The following is a 20769-nucleotide window of genomic DNA, read 5'->3' as shown; positions in this document are numbered from 1 at the left end:
ATTGTCTGTACTGGACTTGTACAGATTTTTTTTTCTTGTCACTGTTCCCTAAACAATACAGTATAACAATTATTTATATAGCATTTACATTGTATTAGGTATAAATAACCTGGAGATGATTTAAAATACAGGGGAGGATGTGCATAGGTTATAAGCAATTATTATGCCATTTTATATGAAGGACTTGATCATCTTAGATTTTGGTGCCCTGGGAGGCTCTGGAACCAATCCTCCGTGGATACCAAGGATGACTGTATATGTTTATTTATTTTGTTTGTTTTTTAAGATATTGCCAAATTATTTTCTGGAGTGTCTGTACCATTTTACATTCCTGTCAGCGATGTAAGAGAAATCCAGTTTCTCCACATTCTTGCCAGTATCTGGTATTGTCACTATTTTTAGCAATTTTAATAGATGTGTAGTGATATATCATCATGATCTTAATTTGCATTTCCCAAATGGCTAGTGATATTACACATCTTTTCATATCATAATTTGCCATCTATATATCCTGGTCAGTAAAATGTCTCTTTATACCTTTTGCCTATTTTCTAATTGAATTGTGTGTGTGTGTATGTATGTGTGTGTGTGTATATATATATATATATATATTTTTTTTTTTTTTTTGAGACAGAGTTTTGCCCTTGTTGCCCAGGCTGGAGAGCAATGGCAATCTTGGCTCACTGCAACCTCTGCCGCCTGGGTTCAAGTGATTCTCCTGCCTCAGCCTCCTGAGTCGCTGGGATTACAGGTGCCCGCCACTACGCCCAGCTACTTTTTTATATTTTTAGTAGAAACGGGGTTTCATTGTGTTGGCCAGGCTGGTCTTGAACTCCAGACCTCAGGCGATCCACTCGCCTCAGCCTCCCAAAGTGCTGGGATTACAGGTGTGAGCCACTGCGCCTGGCCCTTGAATTGTATATTTTTTATTGTTGGGTTTTGATAATTTTTTGCAGATAACAGGTGCAGCTTCTTTGTATGTTTTGCACATATTTTCTCCCAGTCTGTTGCTTGTCTTTCCCTCCTTTTTGTTTGTTTGCTTGTTTTTTTTTTTTTTTTTTTGTCATTTTGGTTTTTATTATTATTATTATTTTTTGAGATGGATTCTTACTTTGTCGCCCAGGCTGGAGTGCAGTAGCATGATCCTGGCCCACTGCAACCTCCACCTCCTGGGTTCAGGCGATTCTCCTATGTCAGCCTCCCGACTAGCTGTGATTACAGGCCTCTGCCACTGTGCCCGGCTACTTTTTGTATTTTTTAGTAGAGACGGGGTTTTGCCATGTTGGTCAGGCTGGTCCTGAACTCCTGACCTCAGGTGATCCGCCTGCTTTGGTCTCCCAAAGTGCTGGGATTATAGGCATGAGCCACCACGCCCAGCCTGTTTGTTTTTGTTTTTTGGGGAGGGTCTCACTCTGTTACCCACGCTGGAGCACAGTGATGTGATCATGGCTCACTCTGGCCTCAACCTCTGGGGCTCAAGTGATCCTCCCATCTCAACCTCCTGAGTAACTGAGACCACACGTGTGCACCACCACACCTGGCTAATGTTTTTTGTTTTTGTTTTTGGTAGAGACGGGGTCTCTCTATGTTGTCCAGGCTGCTCTCAAACTCCTGGGCTCAAGTGATCCTCCCACCTTGGCCTACCAAAGTGTTGGGATTACAGACAGGAGCCACTGTGTCTGGTCGTTTCTACCTTCTCAGTGGGATACTTCACAGAGCAAAAGTTTTAAATTTTGTTGATATCCAATTTACTAGTTTTTTTTTTCTTTAATGGATCATGTTTTTTTGGCATCATATCTAACATACCAAGTCCTAGATCCCAAAGATTTTCTCCTTTGTTTTCTTCTAAAAGTTTTATAATTTTAACTTTTATATTTAAATCTGTCATTCATTTGAGTTAATTTTGTACAGGTGTGAGGTTTAGGTTGCCTTTTTTTTTCTTCTTGCCTAAGGATATCCAGTTGCTCTAGCACCTTTTGTTGAAAATATTAATCTTCCATTGAATTGGTTTTGCACTTTTTTCAAAAATCAGTACAATCTGTAATGTAACAATTTTTTTTTTTTTGAGACAGAGTCTCGCTCTGTGCCAGGCTGGAGTGCAGTGGTGCGATCTCAGCTCAGTGCAACCTCCACCTCCTGGGTTCATGGGATTCTCATGCCTCAGCCTCCTGAGTAGCTGGGATTACAGGCGCCCACCACCATGCCCAGCTAATTTTGTACTTTTAGTAGAGATGGGGTTTCACCATGTTGGCCATGCTGGTCCCAAACTCCTGACGTCAGGTGATGTGTCTCCCACAAGTGCTGGGATTACAGGCATGAGCCACTGTGCCTGGCCTAACAATGGTTTTTACAATTTAAAATAGTTGGAACGACCTTGTAGCACATGGAAATCTTATGAAATTTAAACTGTGTCCAGAAATAAAGCTTTATGGGAATATAGCTTTGTTCATTCATATATATTGTCTATAGTAGTTTTTGCACTACAGTAGCAGAATACAGTAATTGAGACAGAGACCATAAGACCTGCAAAGCCTGCTGTTTGACTCTTTAGAGAAGTTTGCCACCCTTGAGTTCACTTAGGAGACATGTTCCTTCCTGCACAGCAGTTCAACAGTATTTAATCGGAGTTCATGTGGAGACTAATTACGAACTATTACAATCTCAAATATTTGGAGTTGTTCATAAACAGTTGAAACAAAAATTTAATCTGTAAATGCTAGGGTAAACTTGCTCATCTTCAAAACAGAAAGTAAAGTGATTTTCGGAGAGGTAAAGTGAAATGCTTAAAATTTTTTAGTTAGTGATAGAGCTGAATACAGAACTCAGTTTTTTTCACTCATGGCCCAGTTGACCTCTCTTTCTGCTATGCACACTGGGGTTGATTATTTAACAAAGAGATATTTAAATGTTTTTATTTCATATAGGCAGTAGACTTGAGTCTAACTAAACTGGCAGTTACCTATGTGTTTTGAAATCTTAATTTTTTTCTGTCCCTCTTATTGCTCATAAAAACATAGGACAGGCCGGGCGTGGTGGCTCACACCTGTAATCTCAGGCCAAGGTGGGCAAATCATGAGGTGAGGAGCTTGACACCAGCCTGGCCAACATGGTAAAACCCTGTCTCTACGAAAAATACAAAAAATTAGCTGGGCGTAGTGGCGGGCGCCTGTAATCCCAGCTACTTGGGAGGCTGAGGCAGGAGAATCACTTGAACCCGGGAGGGGGAGGTTGCAGTGAGCTGAGATTGCGCCACTTGCGTTCCAGCCCAGGCGACAGAGTGAGACTCCGTTTCAAAAAAAAAAAAAAAAAAAATAGGACAAACATACTTCCTTAAAAAACCATCAAAAGAAGTAATGCTTCTTTTTAATTATTCTTAGTAAATTCATGATTTTAATATTTTGTTGAAAAGGAAAGGAAGGACAGCCCCTATAGGCTGTCTTCTCCAATATCACTACATGACTGGATTGCTCATATGTATGCTCTTGTGAGTCATCATTCCTTTCTCTCTCTTTTTTTTTTTACTCTTGACCACTTGCCTAACTGCTATCACAGAGTGTAAGTGTTCCTGAGCCAGACATTTAATGGAAATTTTCTCTTATGTCAAAAACCTGGGGTTTTAAGTCCAGAAGCACTTCTTTTTGATGTTAGAAATGGAAAATTATTGGGATTATAAGGGAATTGAAATAAACAGATAATCTTATTTATCAGAACAACAACTGTAGGGACTAATATTTTTCCCTGCTCACCCTGAGAGAGGCAGAAACACCTTTAAGGATACGAAAAATTTTGGAATAGGTACTAAGTAAGATATTTGTTGAAGTAATACTCCCTTTCTTCCAAGCTACCTCAGGTCCATTAATTGTAACCAGATAATCTTAGTTAATCATCTAATGGGAGTGTTGCAGGGAGATGTCCGATAGTGGAGGCAGAAAGGAAGAGAGTGTAGTGTGCAGTATGTTAGAAGAGTTTGTTTTCGAGTCAGATAGGTGAGAGGTTTGAATCTTGGCTGTTGTCTACTAGCTTTGTGACCTAATATAAATTACATATCTGGTTTCAGGCTCTGTTTCTTTCTCCATACTTAATTGGTTTAAGGATTAAAATGAGATAACATATATGGTCCCTATTATACACTTGGCAGATAAGTTTTCTTTCTTCTTTCAGAGATCTTTCTTATGTGTTTCTCTTGATGATCAAGATGATAAGAGACTTATTGTGTGTCAAATATTGTGATGAGGGCCTATTATAGTCATTGTCTCATTTAATCCTTAAAATAACTCTGTGAGATAGACTCTAGAATTAATATATATATTTGTTTTCTCTGAGACAGGGTTGCCCAGGCGGGAGTGTAGTGAAGTGATTATAGCTCATTGTAACCTTGAACTCCTGGGCTCAAGTGATCCCCCCACCTCAGCCTGTAGCTAAGCCTAGCTCACTCCTGCAGCTAGGACTACAGGCATGCACCGCCAAGCCCAGCTAATTTTTTTTATTTTTTATTTTTGTAAAGATGGGGTCCTGCTGTGTTGCTCAGGCTGGTCTTGAATTCCTGGACTCTAGCAATCTTCCTGCCTCAGTCTCCCAAAGTGCTGGGATTATAGGCATGAGGCACTGCATCTGGCCTATGATAACATTTTAAGGTGAGAAAATTGAGGTTTAAAGAGATTTATGAGCTTACCCAGAGAACTTAGTAAACAATAGAGCTGGGACATTGACTTAGGTCTATCTAACTGTACACCTCCTGTTCTTAAATAGTACACTCTATGGCCTCTAGAATTCAACTGTTTTTGGCAATAATAGTAGTTAAGATGTATTGAGTATTTATTATGTTCTAGGACAATTATAAGTACTTTACATGCATTTTTCATTTACTCTGTACATGAATTTTATGATGAGATACTGTTCTTTCCTCCAATTTTACCAATGAGAAGCAGTGCAAAGAAATTAACTTGCAAAAAGATATGCCATCTCATTTAAGTGGCCTGCCCAGGTACAAATGATATAGCCAGTTTGGAAGACAGTTTGGCAGTTTCTTTTTTTTTTTTTTTTGAGCCCGAGTCTGGCTCTGTCACCCAGGCTGGAGTGCAGTGACTGTTCAGCTCACTGCAAGCTCCGCCTCCCGGGTTCCAGCCATTCTCCTGCCTCAGCCTCGAGTAGCTGGGACTACAGGCTCCCACGCCACCTACGCCCGGCTAGTTTTTGTATTTTTAGTAGAGGCGGGGTTTCATTGTGTTAGCCAGGATGGTCTCGATCTCCTGACCCTGAAGTGATCCGCCCGTCTCGGCCTCCCAAAGTGCTGGGATTACAGGCTTGAGCCACCGCGCCCGGCCAGTTTGGCAGTTTCTTAACAAAACTAAACATATTGTATGATCCAGCAGTCATACTCTTTGAAATTTACCCAGAGGAGTTGAAAATTTATGTCCACACAAAAACCTGTAGATAGCTGTTTATAATAGGTTTATTCATAATTGCCAAAACTTGGAAGCAATCAAAATGTCCTTCAGTAGGTAAATGGATAAACTGTGGTACATTCAGACAGTAGAATATTATTCAGTGCTAAAGAGAAATGAACTATCAAATCATGAAAAGACATGGAGGAACCTTAAATGCATATTACTAAGTGAAAAGAAACCATTTTGAAAAGGCTGCACATTTTATGATTCCAATTATATGACACTCTGGAAAAGGCAAAACACTATCAAGAATGTTAAAAGATCAGTGGTTGGTAGGGGTTTTGGAGAGGGATGCATGAATAGGCAGAGCACAGAGCATTTTATAGGACAGTGAAACTACTCTTTATGCTACTTAATTAACAGTGGATACATGTCATACATTTATCCAAACCCACAGAATGTACAACACCGAGAGTGAGCCTGAATGTAAACCATGGACTGTGGGCGGATAATGATGTGTCAGTGTAGACTCATCAGTTGTAACAAATATTCCACTCTGGCTGGGGGTGATGATAATCAGGGAGACAGACTATGCATTTGTGGGAGCCAGGTGTGGTTATAGTTCTAGGAACCTGAAACTGCTCTAAAAAAAAAAAAAAAAGTAAAGGCTTAGGGGAAAAAAGTTATACTTCTAGAAAGTATACTAGAAAGTTGTACTTACAGAACAGGGATTTAAACCTAGGGAGTGCTCTTAAAACACCATGATATAGAGAGATGATGGGTAAAGTAAGGCAGTGTTAAAAACATACAATGATTCAAAATGTTTGGCTTTCAAAATGAGTAGTTGTTTGTTTTTCCTTTTTAGTCAGGTATTTATATAGAACTGGAAGAACTCTCAAGAAGACTGAAAATAATTTGTTTTCAGAAAACAACTTTAGTCCTTTAAAAAATCATGAGTAATAAGATGTAAGCAATGACACTTGTTTTGCTTTTGCTTATCTACTATGATTTTTAGGAATTGAAGATACTACCTTTTTTTTTGTTTTTCCAGTTCTAAGTCATAATTCGAGTATAAGAATTGCTGTTAAGACCTTACGTTTTGTAGGCCGGGCATGGTGACTCATGCCTGTAATCCCAGCACTTTGGGAGGCCAAGGCGGATAGATCACTTGAGGTCAGGAGTTTGAGACCAGCCTGGCCAACATAGTGAAACCCTGTCTCTACCAAAAACTACAAGAATTAGCTGGGCATGGTGATGTGCACCTGTAGTCCCAGCTACTTGGAAGGCTGAGGTGGGAGAATCGCTTGAACTCGAGAGGCAGAGGTTGCAGTGAGCCGAGATTGTGCCACTGCCCTCCGGCCTGGGCGAGAGTGAAAAAAAAAAAAAAAAAGGAGAACTTAATAATGTGGAAAGCTATTTTTTGCATTAATGAAAACTTTCAGTAGTATGAAATCAGATGACAATAATTGATAATATTGGAAGTATTAGCACATATGAGGATCTTATTAATAATGTCATGTATTGATAATGACCTTTTTAAGGACAGCCAGCAATTTGTTTCTTAAGTGAATGTTTGTATCTTCCTCTGTAGAATTATGTATTTCTCTTTATATTTAATCACACAGTTGGATATGTGAAAGCTTTTCTAAGTCACAGGTATAGCGTAGGTTGTTGGCTCTTTTTCTATAAAGAACTGTAGTCAATAAATTTTAGCTTTTACACTATGGGGAAATACTAAAAAATGTGCTGAATAGATTCTCCGTTGGAAAGCTAAAATCAGAAATAGAAAGGTTGTGAAGACTTTGGACATTGACTTTCAAATAACGTTTTTAATTCAAGGCAGGACAATTGTTATTTTTCTCATAAAGCAACAGTGGCCAGCGTTTGATAATAACCTTTAATAACTTTTGTATACATATGCCATTCTCAATTAGTTGCCACCTTGATAATTCAGTAATAAATTTTGTTTCCTTATGGAGATTTGTTAGCCAGTATGAAATGGGTAGTCTTAAATTTCTCTGTAAAAAAGTCACGCTTTCTGTATCTTAGCCTAAGTTAGTTAGATAAAAGTCAAAAGCTGGGGCCGGGTGCGGTGGCTCACGCCTGTAATCCCAGCACTTTGGGAGGCTGAGGCAGGTGGATCACTTGAGGTCAGGAGTTCGAGACCGGCCTGACCAACATGGTGAAACCCTGTCTCTACTGAAAATACAAAAAATTAGCTGGATGTGGTGTTACATGCCTGTAATCCCAGCTACTTGGAAGGCTGAGGCAGGGTACTCTCTGGAGGCAGAAGCTGGAGTGAGCCAAGATCACGCCACTGCACTCCACCCTGGGCAACAGAGCGGGACTCCGTCTCAAAAAAAAAAAAAAAAAAAGGAAAAACAGGATTAGTGAGAAGATAGCTTGAGATTTACTTCATATTTAAAATTTTTATCATATTGATTTATGAAATTACAATGTAAGGTTTTTTTCTTTATACAGTGGTTTTCTCTTTTTTTGTTGTTTTTGTTTTTGTTTTTGTTTTTGAGATGGGCCATGTTGGACTAATTGAATGGTTTTCATATAAGTGACTTTTGTGAAACCCGTATAAGTGAAACCCACAGAGACTTGGCCATGTTATAAATACCACTGGAAAGTTGATAGTAATATAGAAAATGTGTTACAATCAGCGCAGTTCCTTCTTGGTGCTAATTTCAGTGGCAGATCTAGGTCGCAATTCATTTTCTGCATACCAAGTACCTCTTTCGAAGCTTAAAATAACAATATCTATTTGGAGATATTTTCTTTTCTTGTTTTCCTGTGAAATTCTAAAACATTAATAGCAGAGGGTAATTAGATGACTATTTTTAAATTGGTCTAACCTTTATATTGAATGGCATTAACATTTAGTTGCTTGGGAGAATTGACTAAATTACTGATATGATATTGGGGAAAGTATTTAGATTCATTTTATGTGGTAAGAAGTATAAGTGACTATTACTAAGTGTTTAATTCTCAAATATCTCAAATATTTAGTTGCATATAGAATAAAAGATGACTTTTTCTCTTGCCAGGTTAACAGGATTTTGATTATATGTAAATTTTGGCATCTAGTCACAGTTTAATTACAAGTGATATTTGCAAATAAAGGGTTTTCATTTTATTGTTCTTAGAAGGAAATATTAAATACAATGAAAGTTATTTGGCATTGGAAAGTCTTTGACTTGGTTTTTAAAGTATTTTATGTAGAAGGTTTTATAAGCCTTGTAATAACTAATTCACTCGAAGTGATTTTATATAGAGTACTGGAACTGTTATATATTTACGTATTGTACCAAGTAAATTCTTAACTCTAAAATTTGTTGAACTTATTCTTCTAGATGTAATAATAGGATTAATTGGAATATTTGTCTTAACTCCAAATTACTTCAATTATGTTAGAAAAAATGATTGTTTGGTGGGTAAATTCTATACAGTAAATACTAGACCAAACTTGAAGGTTGGTCAGGACTGTACCTGGTATTTCATCCTGAAAGTTTCCTGCTAGGTATATTTTCCAACTGGTAAACAAAAGATGTCATTCCATCTTGGGCTTGTTAATCCATGATAATCCTTTAAAAATTAAAAATAAGTTTTTAAATTATAAAAGCAATACATTTATTGTAGAAAATTAGAAAATACAGATAAGCAGAAAAGAAGCTAGACATTTAGAATTCTACCACCAATAGATAACTACTGTTAATAACTTGGTATATATTTCTCCAGATATTTTTCTCTGTGTGTGTGTGTGTGTGTTTGTGTGTGTGTGTGTATAAAGCATCTATAGATCAGACTTTTTCATCGCTTTAGGTCCTTTTCTTCTTTCTGGGAATATTTTCTCCTAGACCTTTACATGCCTGGCTTGTCTTATTCTTTAGGAATCACTCTCAATTTTACCTCCCCAAAAGAGCTTCCCTCAAACTTAATGCATCCCACTTATCACTACCTGGTACTTTGTTTTTCTTGTACAATTAGATCTTAAGATCCAAGAGATGCCAGTCACCATGGCTGACACCTGTAATCCCAGCACTTGGGGAGGTAGAGGCAGGAGTATAGCTTGAGCCCAGGAGTTTGATACCTGCCTGGGCAACATAGTGGGACTCCATACTCCTCAAAAAGCAGGGAGAAAAAGATCCAAGAGATTGGGGATTGTGTATGTCCTAGTCAGCACTATGGTCCTAGTGCTCAGAAGTATACCTAAGCACTTGGTAGGTACTTAAATGTTTGGATGAATGAATGTTTATATAAACATGGGATCAGAATGTACATGTGTTAAGTGTTCAGGAAAGGAAGGTAGGATATACATCCCTAAACTTAGATTGCTGACAGTCTAGGGGAGGGTGGAAAATGAAGTGTTAATAACACAGAGTATAAGTGCTGCAATGGGGATGCAAAGCTAAGGGAACATGTAGCAGGAGTAGCTATCCAAATTGGGTGGGGAAGAAAAGGCTTTCTGAAAGAATGACAGTCTAAGCATTTTGTAACTTTCTAATTTTTATGTCAGTTTTTTCATCTATAATATAATTTATTTATTTATTTATTTATTTTGAGACGGAGTCTTGCTCTGTCTCCCAGGCTGGAGTGCAGTGGCGTGATCTCAGCTCACTGCAAGCTCCACCCCCCGAGTTCATGCCATTCTCCTGCCTCAGCCTCCCAAGTAGCTGGGACTACAGGCGCCCGCCACCATGCTTGGCTAATTTTTTGCATTTTTAGTAGAGATGGGGTTTTACCGTGTTAGCCAGGACGGTCTCGATCTCCTGACCTCGTGATTCGCCCACCTCGGCCTCCCAAAGTGCTGGGATTACAGGTGTGAGCCACCGTGCCCAACCATCTGTGATATAATTTATAATGGCTGGGTAGTATTTTATAATATGTAACTACCAGAGGTTAATCAGTCCCCTGTTATTAGACATTTAGAGCATTCTCTGTTGTGTTGTTTTAAATAATACTGTCATGAATATCTTTTTGTGATCTTCAATTATTTTCTTAGATAACTTTTACTTGGAAGTGGAATTTCTGAGTCTGAGGATTAGAAATATTTTTTAAGACTTTTGACACGTATCATGAAATTGCCTTTCAGAAAGTTGTACCAGTTTAGTAGCAACTTACTACTTCCAGCAACAGTAGTTGAGAATGGCCAGAAACCACAAACTTTGCCAACTTGATAGGAAAAAATGATATCCCATGGCTTACTTTGCCTTTGTTTGATTTGCCTGTATGTATCATAGTAATTCATAGGCCGACAGCAAAATACGCCCAGCTTAAATTTAAATTTCATGATGGTAACTGAACAAAAGGATCTATGTTGTTAACATAGATTTCAGAATCGTCATATTTAGCTATCGTATAATGTTTCATACCATTGCTGTATCATGATTTATTTAACCATTCTCTGTTTTTTGGATGCGTGAATTATTTCTGATTTTTCTCCATTGTCAGTAATACTGCTTTGAAAAATGGATACCTTCAGTTCTTTTAATCTTTTCTTCAATCCAGAATATTATTATATTTTAAGATCTCTGTCTCATTTGTTTTCTAACCATGTAAGTTGTAATAGCAAATTCAGAGAATTTGAGGATAGGCTATTTAATGAGATCAAGTACCTTAAGAAGCTTGTATGTTGACACTAGTCCTAGCAACTAACTTCTTTTTAATTATTGTGGCCAGAAACACCAGATGAAAATGGTAAAACCCAGAGAGCCGATGATTTTGTCTTGAAGAAAATAAAGAAGAAAAAGAAAAAGAAACACCGAGAAGACATGCGAGGAAGACGCCTTAAAATGTACAATAAGGAAGTTCAAACCGTCTGTGCTGGCCTGACCCGCATCAGTAAAGAAATTCTCACCCAAGGACAAATAAATAGCACTTCAGGACTTAATAAGGAGTCCTTCAGGTATCTGAAAGATGAACAGCTGTGCCGATTAAATTTGGGCATGCAAGAATATCGGGTACCCCAGGGAGTACAGACACCTTTTATGACTCACCAGGAACATTCTATTCGTAGAAATTTCTTAAAAACAGGTACTAAATTTAGCAACTTTATTCATGAGGAACACCAGTCCAATGGTGGTGCTCTTGTCCTTCATGCTTACATGGATGAACTCTCATTTTTGTCTCCAATGGAGATGGAGAGATTTTCTGAGGAGTTTCTTGCTTTGACATTCAGTGAAAATGAGAAAAATGCTGCTTACTATGCTTTAGCAATAGTGCATGGAGCGGCTGCTTATCTCCCAGACTTCTTGGACTACTTTGCTTTTAATTTCCCCAACACTCCAGTGAAAATGGAAATTCTGGGCAAGAAAGATATTGAAACAACCACCATTTCAAATTTTCACACTCAGGTAAGATAAACGTTGTTAAAAATTATTTAGTAAATACATTTCTAAACAGAATTAACCTCATTCTGTTGCACAGCACGTACCAGCACATTTTTGGTAACAAATTTATGGTAATAAAGGTGCTTCAAATTGTTTGTCTCTTCCTTTCATTGAAAAATCTTAATTACTGAGTTCTTTGGGGTGGGACTTCTTATTTACTGGAAGGAATGCTTTATACTAATGTTATGTATCATTACAAACTTTATGGAAAACTAGCTTGAAAACTTAACTGGTCTTTCACAAATCAGGTAATGTTAGTATGGAGGATGTGATTGAGATGTGGTAGTCTCAGAATAACTTTAGTTAAGGTTTGCTTTTATATCATAATGAAACACGTGAGGGCATGGGCCTGTTTATTTTCCAGGTTTTTGGAGTTTTTATATCTCTTTCAGTAACTTGTTGGCAGTCCATCCCAGAAATATACCCCAGTTATGTGACTTGGAAGTGTTATTAGGAAGACCGCCATAGCCTCTGCTCCTTCCGCCTATGCATTGTTGTAGGTGAAGACATTTTTTGAAGCCTTGCTTGGGCAGCTAGGCTTAAGTCAGCAGGGAAATGTCTGCTTCTTAACCAGTGGTTTTAACCAAACATTTTTTTCAGTGAAGTTATTTTAGGGCATAAGAAGTTAATAATGTGTCCTAGTTTTTTTTTCTTACTTGCTTTTCTCATAAGAATTGAATATGAATGGTCAGCTATAAGTTTGTGCAGTATGTATTATAAATTCAACTTTAGTGGAGACTCACTTTTTAAACTTTTATGATTGTACGTTCTATTTTTTCAGGTTGTCTAGTAATTTGCTGCCATTCTTTTCCCTTAAGATTTTTTTTTTTTTTTTTAGGTAAATAGATTGTTGCCATAATAAGACTCTCAGCTGCCTGAATTATAGTGGTTTCAAGCCACTTAGATTTATTTGTAACCTCCTCTAACTTGAATCTTTTTAGTGAGTCTTACCATCTTTGCCTCCAATGAGGGGAGTATCCAGTTTAGATTTATGAGCTTCAGAATTTCTCTAATTGAAGTTCTCTCTGCAGTAGAGAGAGCAGGAGCAGCCAATGTGGAGAGGTCGCAAGATGGGGCTGCCCACGATGTTGGAACACCATGTGCAATAAAGGGCTTCGTCTTGGATTTTGGCCTTGTTACCACAACCAGGTACCGAAGTGCTGACTTTTGTAGTAGATTTTCTTTTTTCATTTTCCTTTTTTTTTTTTTTTTTTTAAAGTTTTGCCCTTTGAAGGTCAAGGAATTCTATTTTTATAAATATTGCAGATGAGACCGAAAACATTTCTCCCAATATAGTCCATAATCCCCATAAGTTCCCTATTTAAGAAGGAAAGATATCGCTGAGAGCAGAGTCAACATGCTGTATCATTTTTTTAGTTTAGAAAAATGCAGCAAATTTTCTCTTTTGATAGACCAACAAGCATTTCTGAGAAATAAGCCAGAAATTTGGGGGAAAATTGTCCCAGTTTTGTAAGGGTGACTTTTTAACATTCCTATTAGTTAAAGTGGATTAAATTTGTATGTCAACAGACAGTATCCAATCTGAATAGTTAATAAAAGAAAATATCTTGAAATATTCCCTGCTGATTTTTGTCCTCCAATTAATTTTTTAAAATGGAGCTGAAATTTAAATGACTGTACCAACAACTTACCTTGATATTTACTATGAGATTTAAAAAATAACCACTTTTTAAGAACATATCAGATTATTATTAGATTACATATTAAACACTTCAACCACATAAGAATATTGAGGACTGTTGAATGAGTCCTGTGCTCTCATGGTCCTGAAACTTAATTTGATTTATAAATTTTCAGTCATTAGAGAAGAGTATGGTGTGGATATGGGAGGTTTGATTAGCCCACTAAACTTTTAAGTTTGCAACTTTAGCAGATGTTGGGGTAGAAGTTAACACAATAGTTCAAATGTATTTAGCACTTCATGGTTTATAGAAATGCTTTCAAATTCATATCTGAATATTTGAAACAACCCAGTGGGTAGGTAGGTAAGCAATTTTATCTCTGTTTCCCATGGAAGAAACTGAGCCTGGGAGATGTTCATTGTTTGTTAGCCAAGGTCATATAGCTAGTAAGTAGAAGAGTCCAGATGCAAACCCAGGCCACCTGAACGATGTTCACATCATTTTACCATGGAGAAGAGATTAGTGCTTTTATTTGTCTAACACTGTGGTCATTGAAATTAAAGTATCTCCACAGCATGCAAAAGGCTTTGTTTCTAATATTTTTAACAAATCCCTTTAGATCGTTGGGAATTTAACAAATACCTAGGGTAGTTTGGACTTACGTGAAGTCTTTTGACATTTTGTGAAGTTCTGTTAAACCTAGAAATAAAGTCAAGTAAATTTTTTATTGCTTTAGAGACAGAGTTATTGGAAGTTATTTATAGTTTAAATGTGTAGCCATAATAATTATTTGTGACTATATTTCAAGATAGTTTATTCAGCAAGCACTTGCTGAGAACCTACCATGTACTGGGCACTGTGTTCTTTTCTTTTTTTTTGAGACAGAGTCTTGCTCTGTCGCCCAGGCTGGAGTGCAGTGGCGCGATCTCAGCTCACTGCAAGCTCCGCCTCCCGGGTTCACATCATTCTCCTGTCTCAGCCTCTCAAGTAGCTGGGACCGCAGGCGCCCGCCACCATGCCCGGCTAATTTTTATATATTTTTAGTAGAGACGGGGTTTCACCGTATTAGCCGGGATGGTCTCGATCTCCTGACCTCGTGATCCGCCTGTCTCAGCCTCCCAAAGTGCTGAGATTACAGGCGTGAGCCACCGCTCCCGGCCTAGAGCACTGTGTTCTTAAAAAGACTAATTGTTGAGCTCAGTCTAGTGGGGGAGATGAGTAAACCAGCAATTATAATACAGAGTTCTATTTGAGTAGAGGTATGCATAGGGCAAACCCTATAATAGAAGGAGCACTGTCTGTGGTATTGCCTAATGCAGACTTGAGGTAATTAGAAAAGGCATGTTAAGCCATGTGATGCTCGAGTAAAATCTCGAAAGCATGTTAATACTTAACTTGGTAAGAACATTTTAAGCGAATAACAGCCTATGCAAATACACAGAGGCATTTAAGAATGTGGCACTTAGAGAGAGCTACAAATAGGTTGACATGGCAAGAGTATGCACTAACTGTTAAGGGATGGAAGGAGTTGAGACCAGAGAGAGAGAGACATGATTAGGATTATGAAGAGCCTTATATGACATGCTTTTAAAAAGTTAGTACTTTTTCCTAAAGATAATTGGGAGTCATTGGTGAATTTTAATAGGGAAATGCTTGCTATTCATTTGTTTGCAAGATTACATAATAGTGTGGAGGATGGAATTGGTGGTGCAGGATATGAGATTGGAAGCAAGAATACCAGTTAGTTGTGATAGTAACCAGATCATAAATACTCCATGTCCAAACTGGAACTGACATTAGAGAGAAAAGAAAGTAATTTGAGAAATAATTAGAAGGTTGAGATTTAACTAGTCTTGGTGAGAGAGAGGGATAGTCTTCAGATGTGGTTTGGACAAATGGGTGGATGGTGATACTGGTCAAAGCCAATACAGGGTTGAAAAAGCTAGTTTCTAGGGCCCAGAGGGTGTTGATGAGTTCAGTTTGAGGTATCTTGAGTTGAAGGTACCTGTGGGAATATATGGTTAGCAATAACCATTAGGAGGCTGGGCATGGTGTCTCACACCTATAATCTCAGCAGTTTGGGAGGCTGAGGTGAACGGATTGCTTGAGATCAGGAGTTTTGAGACCAGCCTGGTCAAAGTGGTGAAACCCCATCTCTACTAAAAATTCAAAAATTAGCTGGACATGGTGGCGGATGCCTGTAATCCCAGCTGCTTGGGAGGCTGGCTTGAACCTGGGAGGCAGAGGTTGCAGTGAGCCAGGATCGTGCCACTCAATCTAGCCTGGGCGACAGAACAAGTCTCAAAAAAGAAAAAAAGAAAGAAAAAGAAAGAACTCTTAGGAATTGAATGTATGGATCCAAGTTTGAGAGATTTGTCTAGGTTGGAGATGCAGAAGTTGAACCCATTAATGCAGGAGATGCAGAGGTGCAGAAGATGGAACCAGCGATAGCACTGGAAAGGAGTTGAAACTAAGGGTATAATCTTGTGATGCACCCACAAGTATGATGAACATGGGAAGAGACCAAAAAGAAAGACAGGCAGAAGAAAGACTAGAAGTTTTCTACATTTTAGGAATGAAGTGTTTATTTCATCCATATGAAAGATCCAGAAAGTAAGGATGGGAAAGTGGTAGGTTTATCAGTTAGGAATTGAATTGGAGACGTTATCAAGATTAGTGCTTTGCAAACCATGGATAGCTAAATACTATTGTAAATTACACCTTTTCTTTAGGACCTTGCTACTAAAAGTCTGCTCTATGTATGAATTTGGCGTCACCAAGGAGCTTGCTAGGAATGTAGACTGGGCTCTTACCCAGATTTTCTGAATTGGAATCTGCCTTTTTAAAAGGTGATTCGAATGCACATTAAAATTTGAGAAGCTTTAGAACTCAGCTCCTCTAAGCAGGAGAAAGTAAAATGTAGGTTTTGTGCAAGAAGAATGAAAACTTCTGTTATTTTTATATTTTTAAATTATTGTGGTGGCTAAAGCTAGGATCCACATATAGGGTTTTCTTTTAACATTCTAGAAAACTCAAATGTTCTAACACCAGAGCAGAAAAATTTATATGTCCATTGAAACAGTAAGCTGATCCTTGTTTGATTACTTAACTCTCAGCAGTTGATACAGGATAACTTTATAAAGTTGAGTTTCCTTCTTCCCTTCCGCTTCCGCTTCCCCTTCCCCTTCTCCTCCCTTCCCTTCCCTTCCTTTCTTTCTCCTTTCTTTGATGGGGTCTTGCTCTGTGGCCCAGGCTGAAGTGCGATCATGATGTGTGATCATGGCTCACTGATGCCTTGAAATCCTAGGCTCTAGTAGTCTTTCTACTGTTTCTTACTCCACTGTGCCCCAGTACGTAAACTTCGGGAAGTGGTTGATCTCAACTTGTTCTTTGCTTTCAGGTGCTATTTCCAGTGCCTCAGCCTCCTGAGTAGAGTAGCTAGGACTATGGGTGTGTACTACTACAATTGGCTAATTTTTAAATTTTTTTATAGAGCCAGTCTCACTATGTCGTCTAGGCTGGTCTTAAACTCCTGGCCTCAACGGATTCTTCTGCTTTGGCCTTCTAGCGTGTTCGGATTACAGGTGTGAGCCATTAGCCCTGCTTTTAGTCTGCATTTTCTGGTGATGCTGATGTTGCTAGTAAATGGACCACCAAGGCCATATAGGTCTCAAAATCTATACATAAATTACGCAAATAATAAAAAACACTAAAAATACAGTGAAGTTAAAAGGGAATTGTTTTCAATATCACCATCTGAGATCTTCTGGCAACTAAGTAATTAAAGGATGTACATAGAGAGAAGTGTGTGTTATGTATTTGCTGGTGGGGAGGGGAGATTGGCAAATCTGCATGTTTTAAGTATCTTTTTCAAAAATTTGCATATATAATTTTGAGGTTTCACTGAGAATAAAAGCTTTTTAACTTTAGGTAGTTTTATTTCTTATGTTACTTTTATTAGTCTATAAAATGATAATGTTCTGTAGCATTGGTGTGTACAATTTTAGTGTCTGCGGTTCCAGAGAGAAACAAAAAGTGTTATTCCCTCATTGTGTGTTGGGACAAGGCCTTATATGGGCTAGTTATATGCACTCTGATCTTTGATTAACATTTTATAATGAATTGGTAGTACTAATGAAGAGTAGAACTGGTAGAGTAGTATATAGCTTGGAGAATAACTGAGCAACCCTTAAGGAACTGTATACATTAGTGTGTTATAGAAAAGGAGAAATAAACATTTTAAGTAGCAGGTTTTATAAAATAAAATGGCATAAATAAAAATGGTAGGCTTGATTCTTTTTTTTTCTCATTTTAAGTACTCACTTTGACCCACTGACACTGTTTTTTCACTATATATTTTAAAGTAGGAATGCCTTCCTATTCACAAGTCACAAGGTTAGGAAGATTGCTGGCTAGCTTTTTCCTTTCTGTGTTTTAAAAAAGCTTGAATAGGCTTCTTCCTGAAACGTGAGTTCTGTGGAATAATCCACACCCCCTCTCAAACCCCTGTACACAGGATTTTCCACATAGTGCTTTTTTAGCTTGGTGTTCTCCTGAGTTATTAACAGATTTATAATTGTCCTTTGTAGGAGAACCTGTATGTGTTGGGGACACAGTTGAGCTTACTTAATTCAGAAATTCTTACAGGATAGCTGTGAAGTTGAGTTTCTAATTTAAACACTACATATGTATTGACAGCGTATGTATATATTCAAAGATAATTGTTTAACATTTTATAGATACTATAAATATGTTAAATTTTTATGCAAAACTAACTACTATTTTTTTTTAATAGGCGTATTTCTCTTTGATGCCACATCCTTCTCCCCTCCCCACTTTGCCTTCTGATTTTTACCAAAGGCTGCATTTTTCCTGTTGGCGTTATGTCTCCTGCTTCCATGGCAGCTTTAGTTTTTTCTGTTCTTTGGTCTCGTACGTACCTCCCTCCAGTCCTCCCAATACTGTTTCTTCCTCCACTGTGCTCCAGTACATAAACTCTGGGAAGTGGTAGAATTCAACTTGTTCTTTGCTTTCAGGTGCTATTTCCAGGCCAGAGTTTCCCAAACTTCCCAGATCCTAAGAATAATTTGGGGTTGCTAGTTCAAATATACGTTAGACTCTCGGGTTCCTCTTCTGGAAATTCTGGTTCGTGAGGTCTGGAGTGAGGCATGAAATAAGTACCTTGACTGACTTGATTCCTATGATCAGGCAGGTTTAAGAAACACTGTTTTAAACCACATACCATCTACCATTACTCTAGTTCCTTTCATTTGACCTGTAGATAGCATCTTTTTAGAATTTCAGAGCATCATAAACTAAGAGATAATCTTATCTGACCTCTGCAAAGTGCAAATTTAAAAAAATCATGTTTTGATTGGTCGTCACTGGGGGACTTTGTCTCTTCATAACATTTTATAATGCTTCCCATTGGGTCGTCAACATTGCCTGGGAAGCCTACTTCGTTTCTTTGGTTAGCTTGCTTACCTATTCTTCATAAATACTATTTAAACTTTCTCTGTATACATCTTTTTCTCATTCTCTCCTGTTACAGTAGAGAAGATATTCTATCTCCTCCTCAAAGCCTAATTTGTCAGGCTAATTTGTCTACTTGTGTTATGAATACCATCCCTTAGCCTGCTAAGGTTTTTTAAAAACTGTTGTCAAATATACACAAAATTTACCATTTTAACCATTTTAAAGTGTATAATTCTGTGGCATTGGGTATATATGTGGTTGTACTATTACCACAACTTTTTCCTCATACCAAACAGAAACTCTGTACCCATTAGCTTAGGATCTTTAATGTCAGTTACCCGTTACTACCCCTCCAACCTTTCCCTTCTCCATTCCCACTCCCCACATAACTAAAAGTATAAAATATATTAAGCAAATTTCTGCTTAGTGTCTTTCCCCCCCTTTTTTTTTTTAATAAACTTTTCCTTTCTCCCTAGAAGTAAATCTTTATTCTGAATTTGTGGCTTATCATGTCCTTTTATCTTTTAACATTTTACTAATACCAAATGAACATAAAAACAATATTTGTACCTTTGTGTTTTAAAACTATAGTGTATTGTGGGTATCATTCAGCGGGCTATTTTTGTTCAACATTGTTTTTGAAGATTATTATACACGTAACTCTACATTAATTTTAACCATTATATTTAGTATTTCGTTGGGCGACTGTATCACCGTATTTGAACACCTTACTTTTCCTCTGCTGTCAAACAACAACTATCAACACAGAAGACTTCTTTGTCCAAATGTGGGAGATTTCTCCCCCACAACAAGCAAGCAATCAGTTCTGCAGCAGACACCAGCTGGATGTCATCCAATTCAATTCCGACACTACCCAGAGTCAGTTTTGGATCCCAAATAGAGGGCTCAGTCCCCAGAATTGACCCATCCTTCCCACCAGTCACAAGTCCAGGCCTCTGGAACTTCTGACCAACTGGCTTCAAGTTGGGGGTTCCCATGATCCCCCCTTTGAGTTCAGTGGATTTGCTAGAGTAGCTCAGAGAACTCAGGGAAATACTTATGTTTATCGGTTTAGTATGATGGATATGTTAAAGGGTGCAAATAAACAGCCATATGAAGAGATACACAGGGCGTGGTCTGGAAGGGTCCCAAGTGCAGGAGCTTCTTTCCCCGTAGAGTTGGGGTGTGCCACCCTCCCTACAAGTGTATGAATTCCTGTTCATCTTCCTGTCTGCTTCCACATGTTCAACTATCCAGATGCTCTCTGAACCTCTTGGGTTTTTATGAAGCCTTCAGTACGTAGGCTTGATTGATTAAGCCAGTGGCCATTGGTGGTCAGCTTGACCTTTAGCACCCCTCCCTGGAGGTTGGGGGTAGGACTGAACGTCCCAACCCTCAATTTTCTTATCTTTCCTATTATATTTTTCATTGTCTTTTTTCCTGCTTTCTAGGGGTAGATTTAACTAGCTTCTTAATGTTGATTAATGTCAGCTGTAATTTGAGAGGTTGTTCTTGTTCTCTGTTCCTTTTTTAATAACTTCCTATTGTTTTATGGATACAATACCCTTTTTCATCTCTCTGATACTAATTATACTTGTTTTTAAATTCTCTTTTATGTTGTAAGTTGTTCAAGTTCTTTTTTGTTTTTGTTCTAGTCTTCTATTTATGTCATATGTTTTCATCAAACATGGTGATCTGTTCATATTGAAACATGAGTCGTTGTAAAACTGGTTAGAAACTCTGTGAATACATGGGTAGGATTTATCAATTGAAGACTGGATAGGCAATGTGGTCATATGGTGAGAAAAGCTCTAAATATTAAGTGTTTAAAGATATTGTTTCTTAGGCTTTTAGTTTCTACAGCTAAAA

The 20769-nt window shown here is 37.9% G+C and overlaps 1 protein-coding gene across 1 annotated transcript in view; it reads left to right on the top strand.

The window, feature by feature from the left end:
- Nucleotides 1-20769, top strand: part of RSBN1 (round spermatid basic protein 1) — a 51309-nt gene that overhangs the window by 4181 nt on the left and 26359 nt on the right. The window contains exon 2 of the mRNA XM_003892419.5: nucleotides 11073-11746. Within this exon, the coding sequence (XP_003892468.1) occupies nucleotides 11073-11746 (674 nt within the window). The remainder of the gene's footprint in view (nucleotides 1-11072; nucleotides 11747-20769) is intronic.

This window comes from Papio anubis, chromosome 1, assembly GCF_008728515.1.
Source record: "Papio anubis isolate 15944 chromosome 1, Panubis1.0, whole genome shotgun sequence".
NCBI classification, from domain to species: Eukaryota; Metazoa; Chordata; class Mammalia; order Primates; family Cercopithecidae; genus Papio; species Papio anubis.
This window is presented reverse-complemented; position numbering and strand designations above follow the sequence as displayed.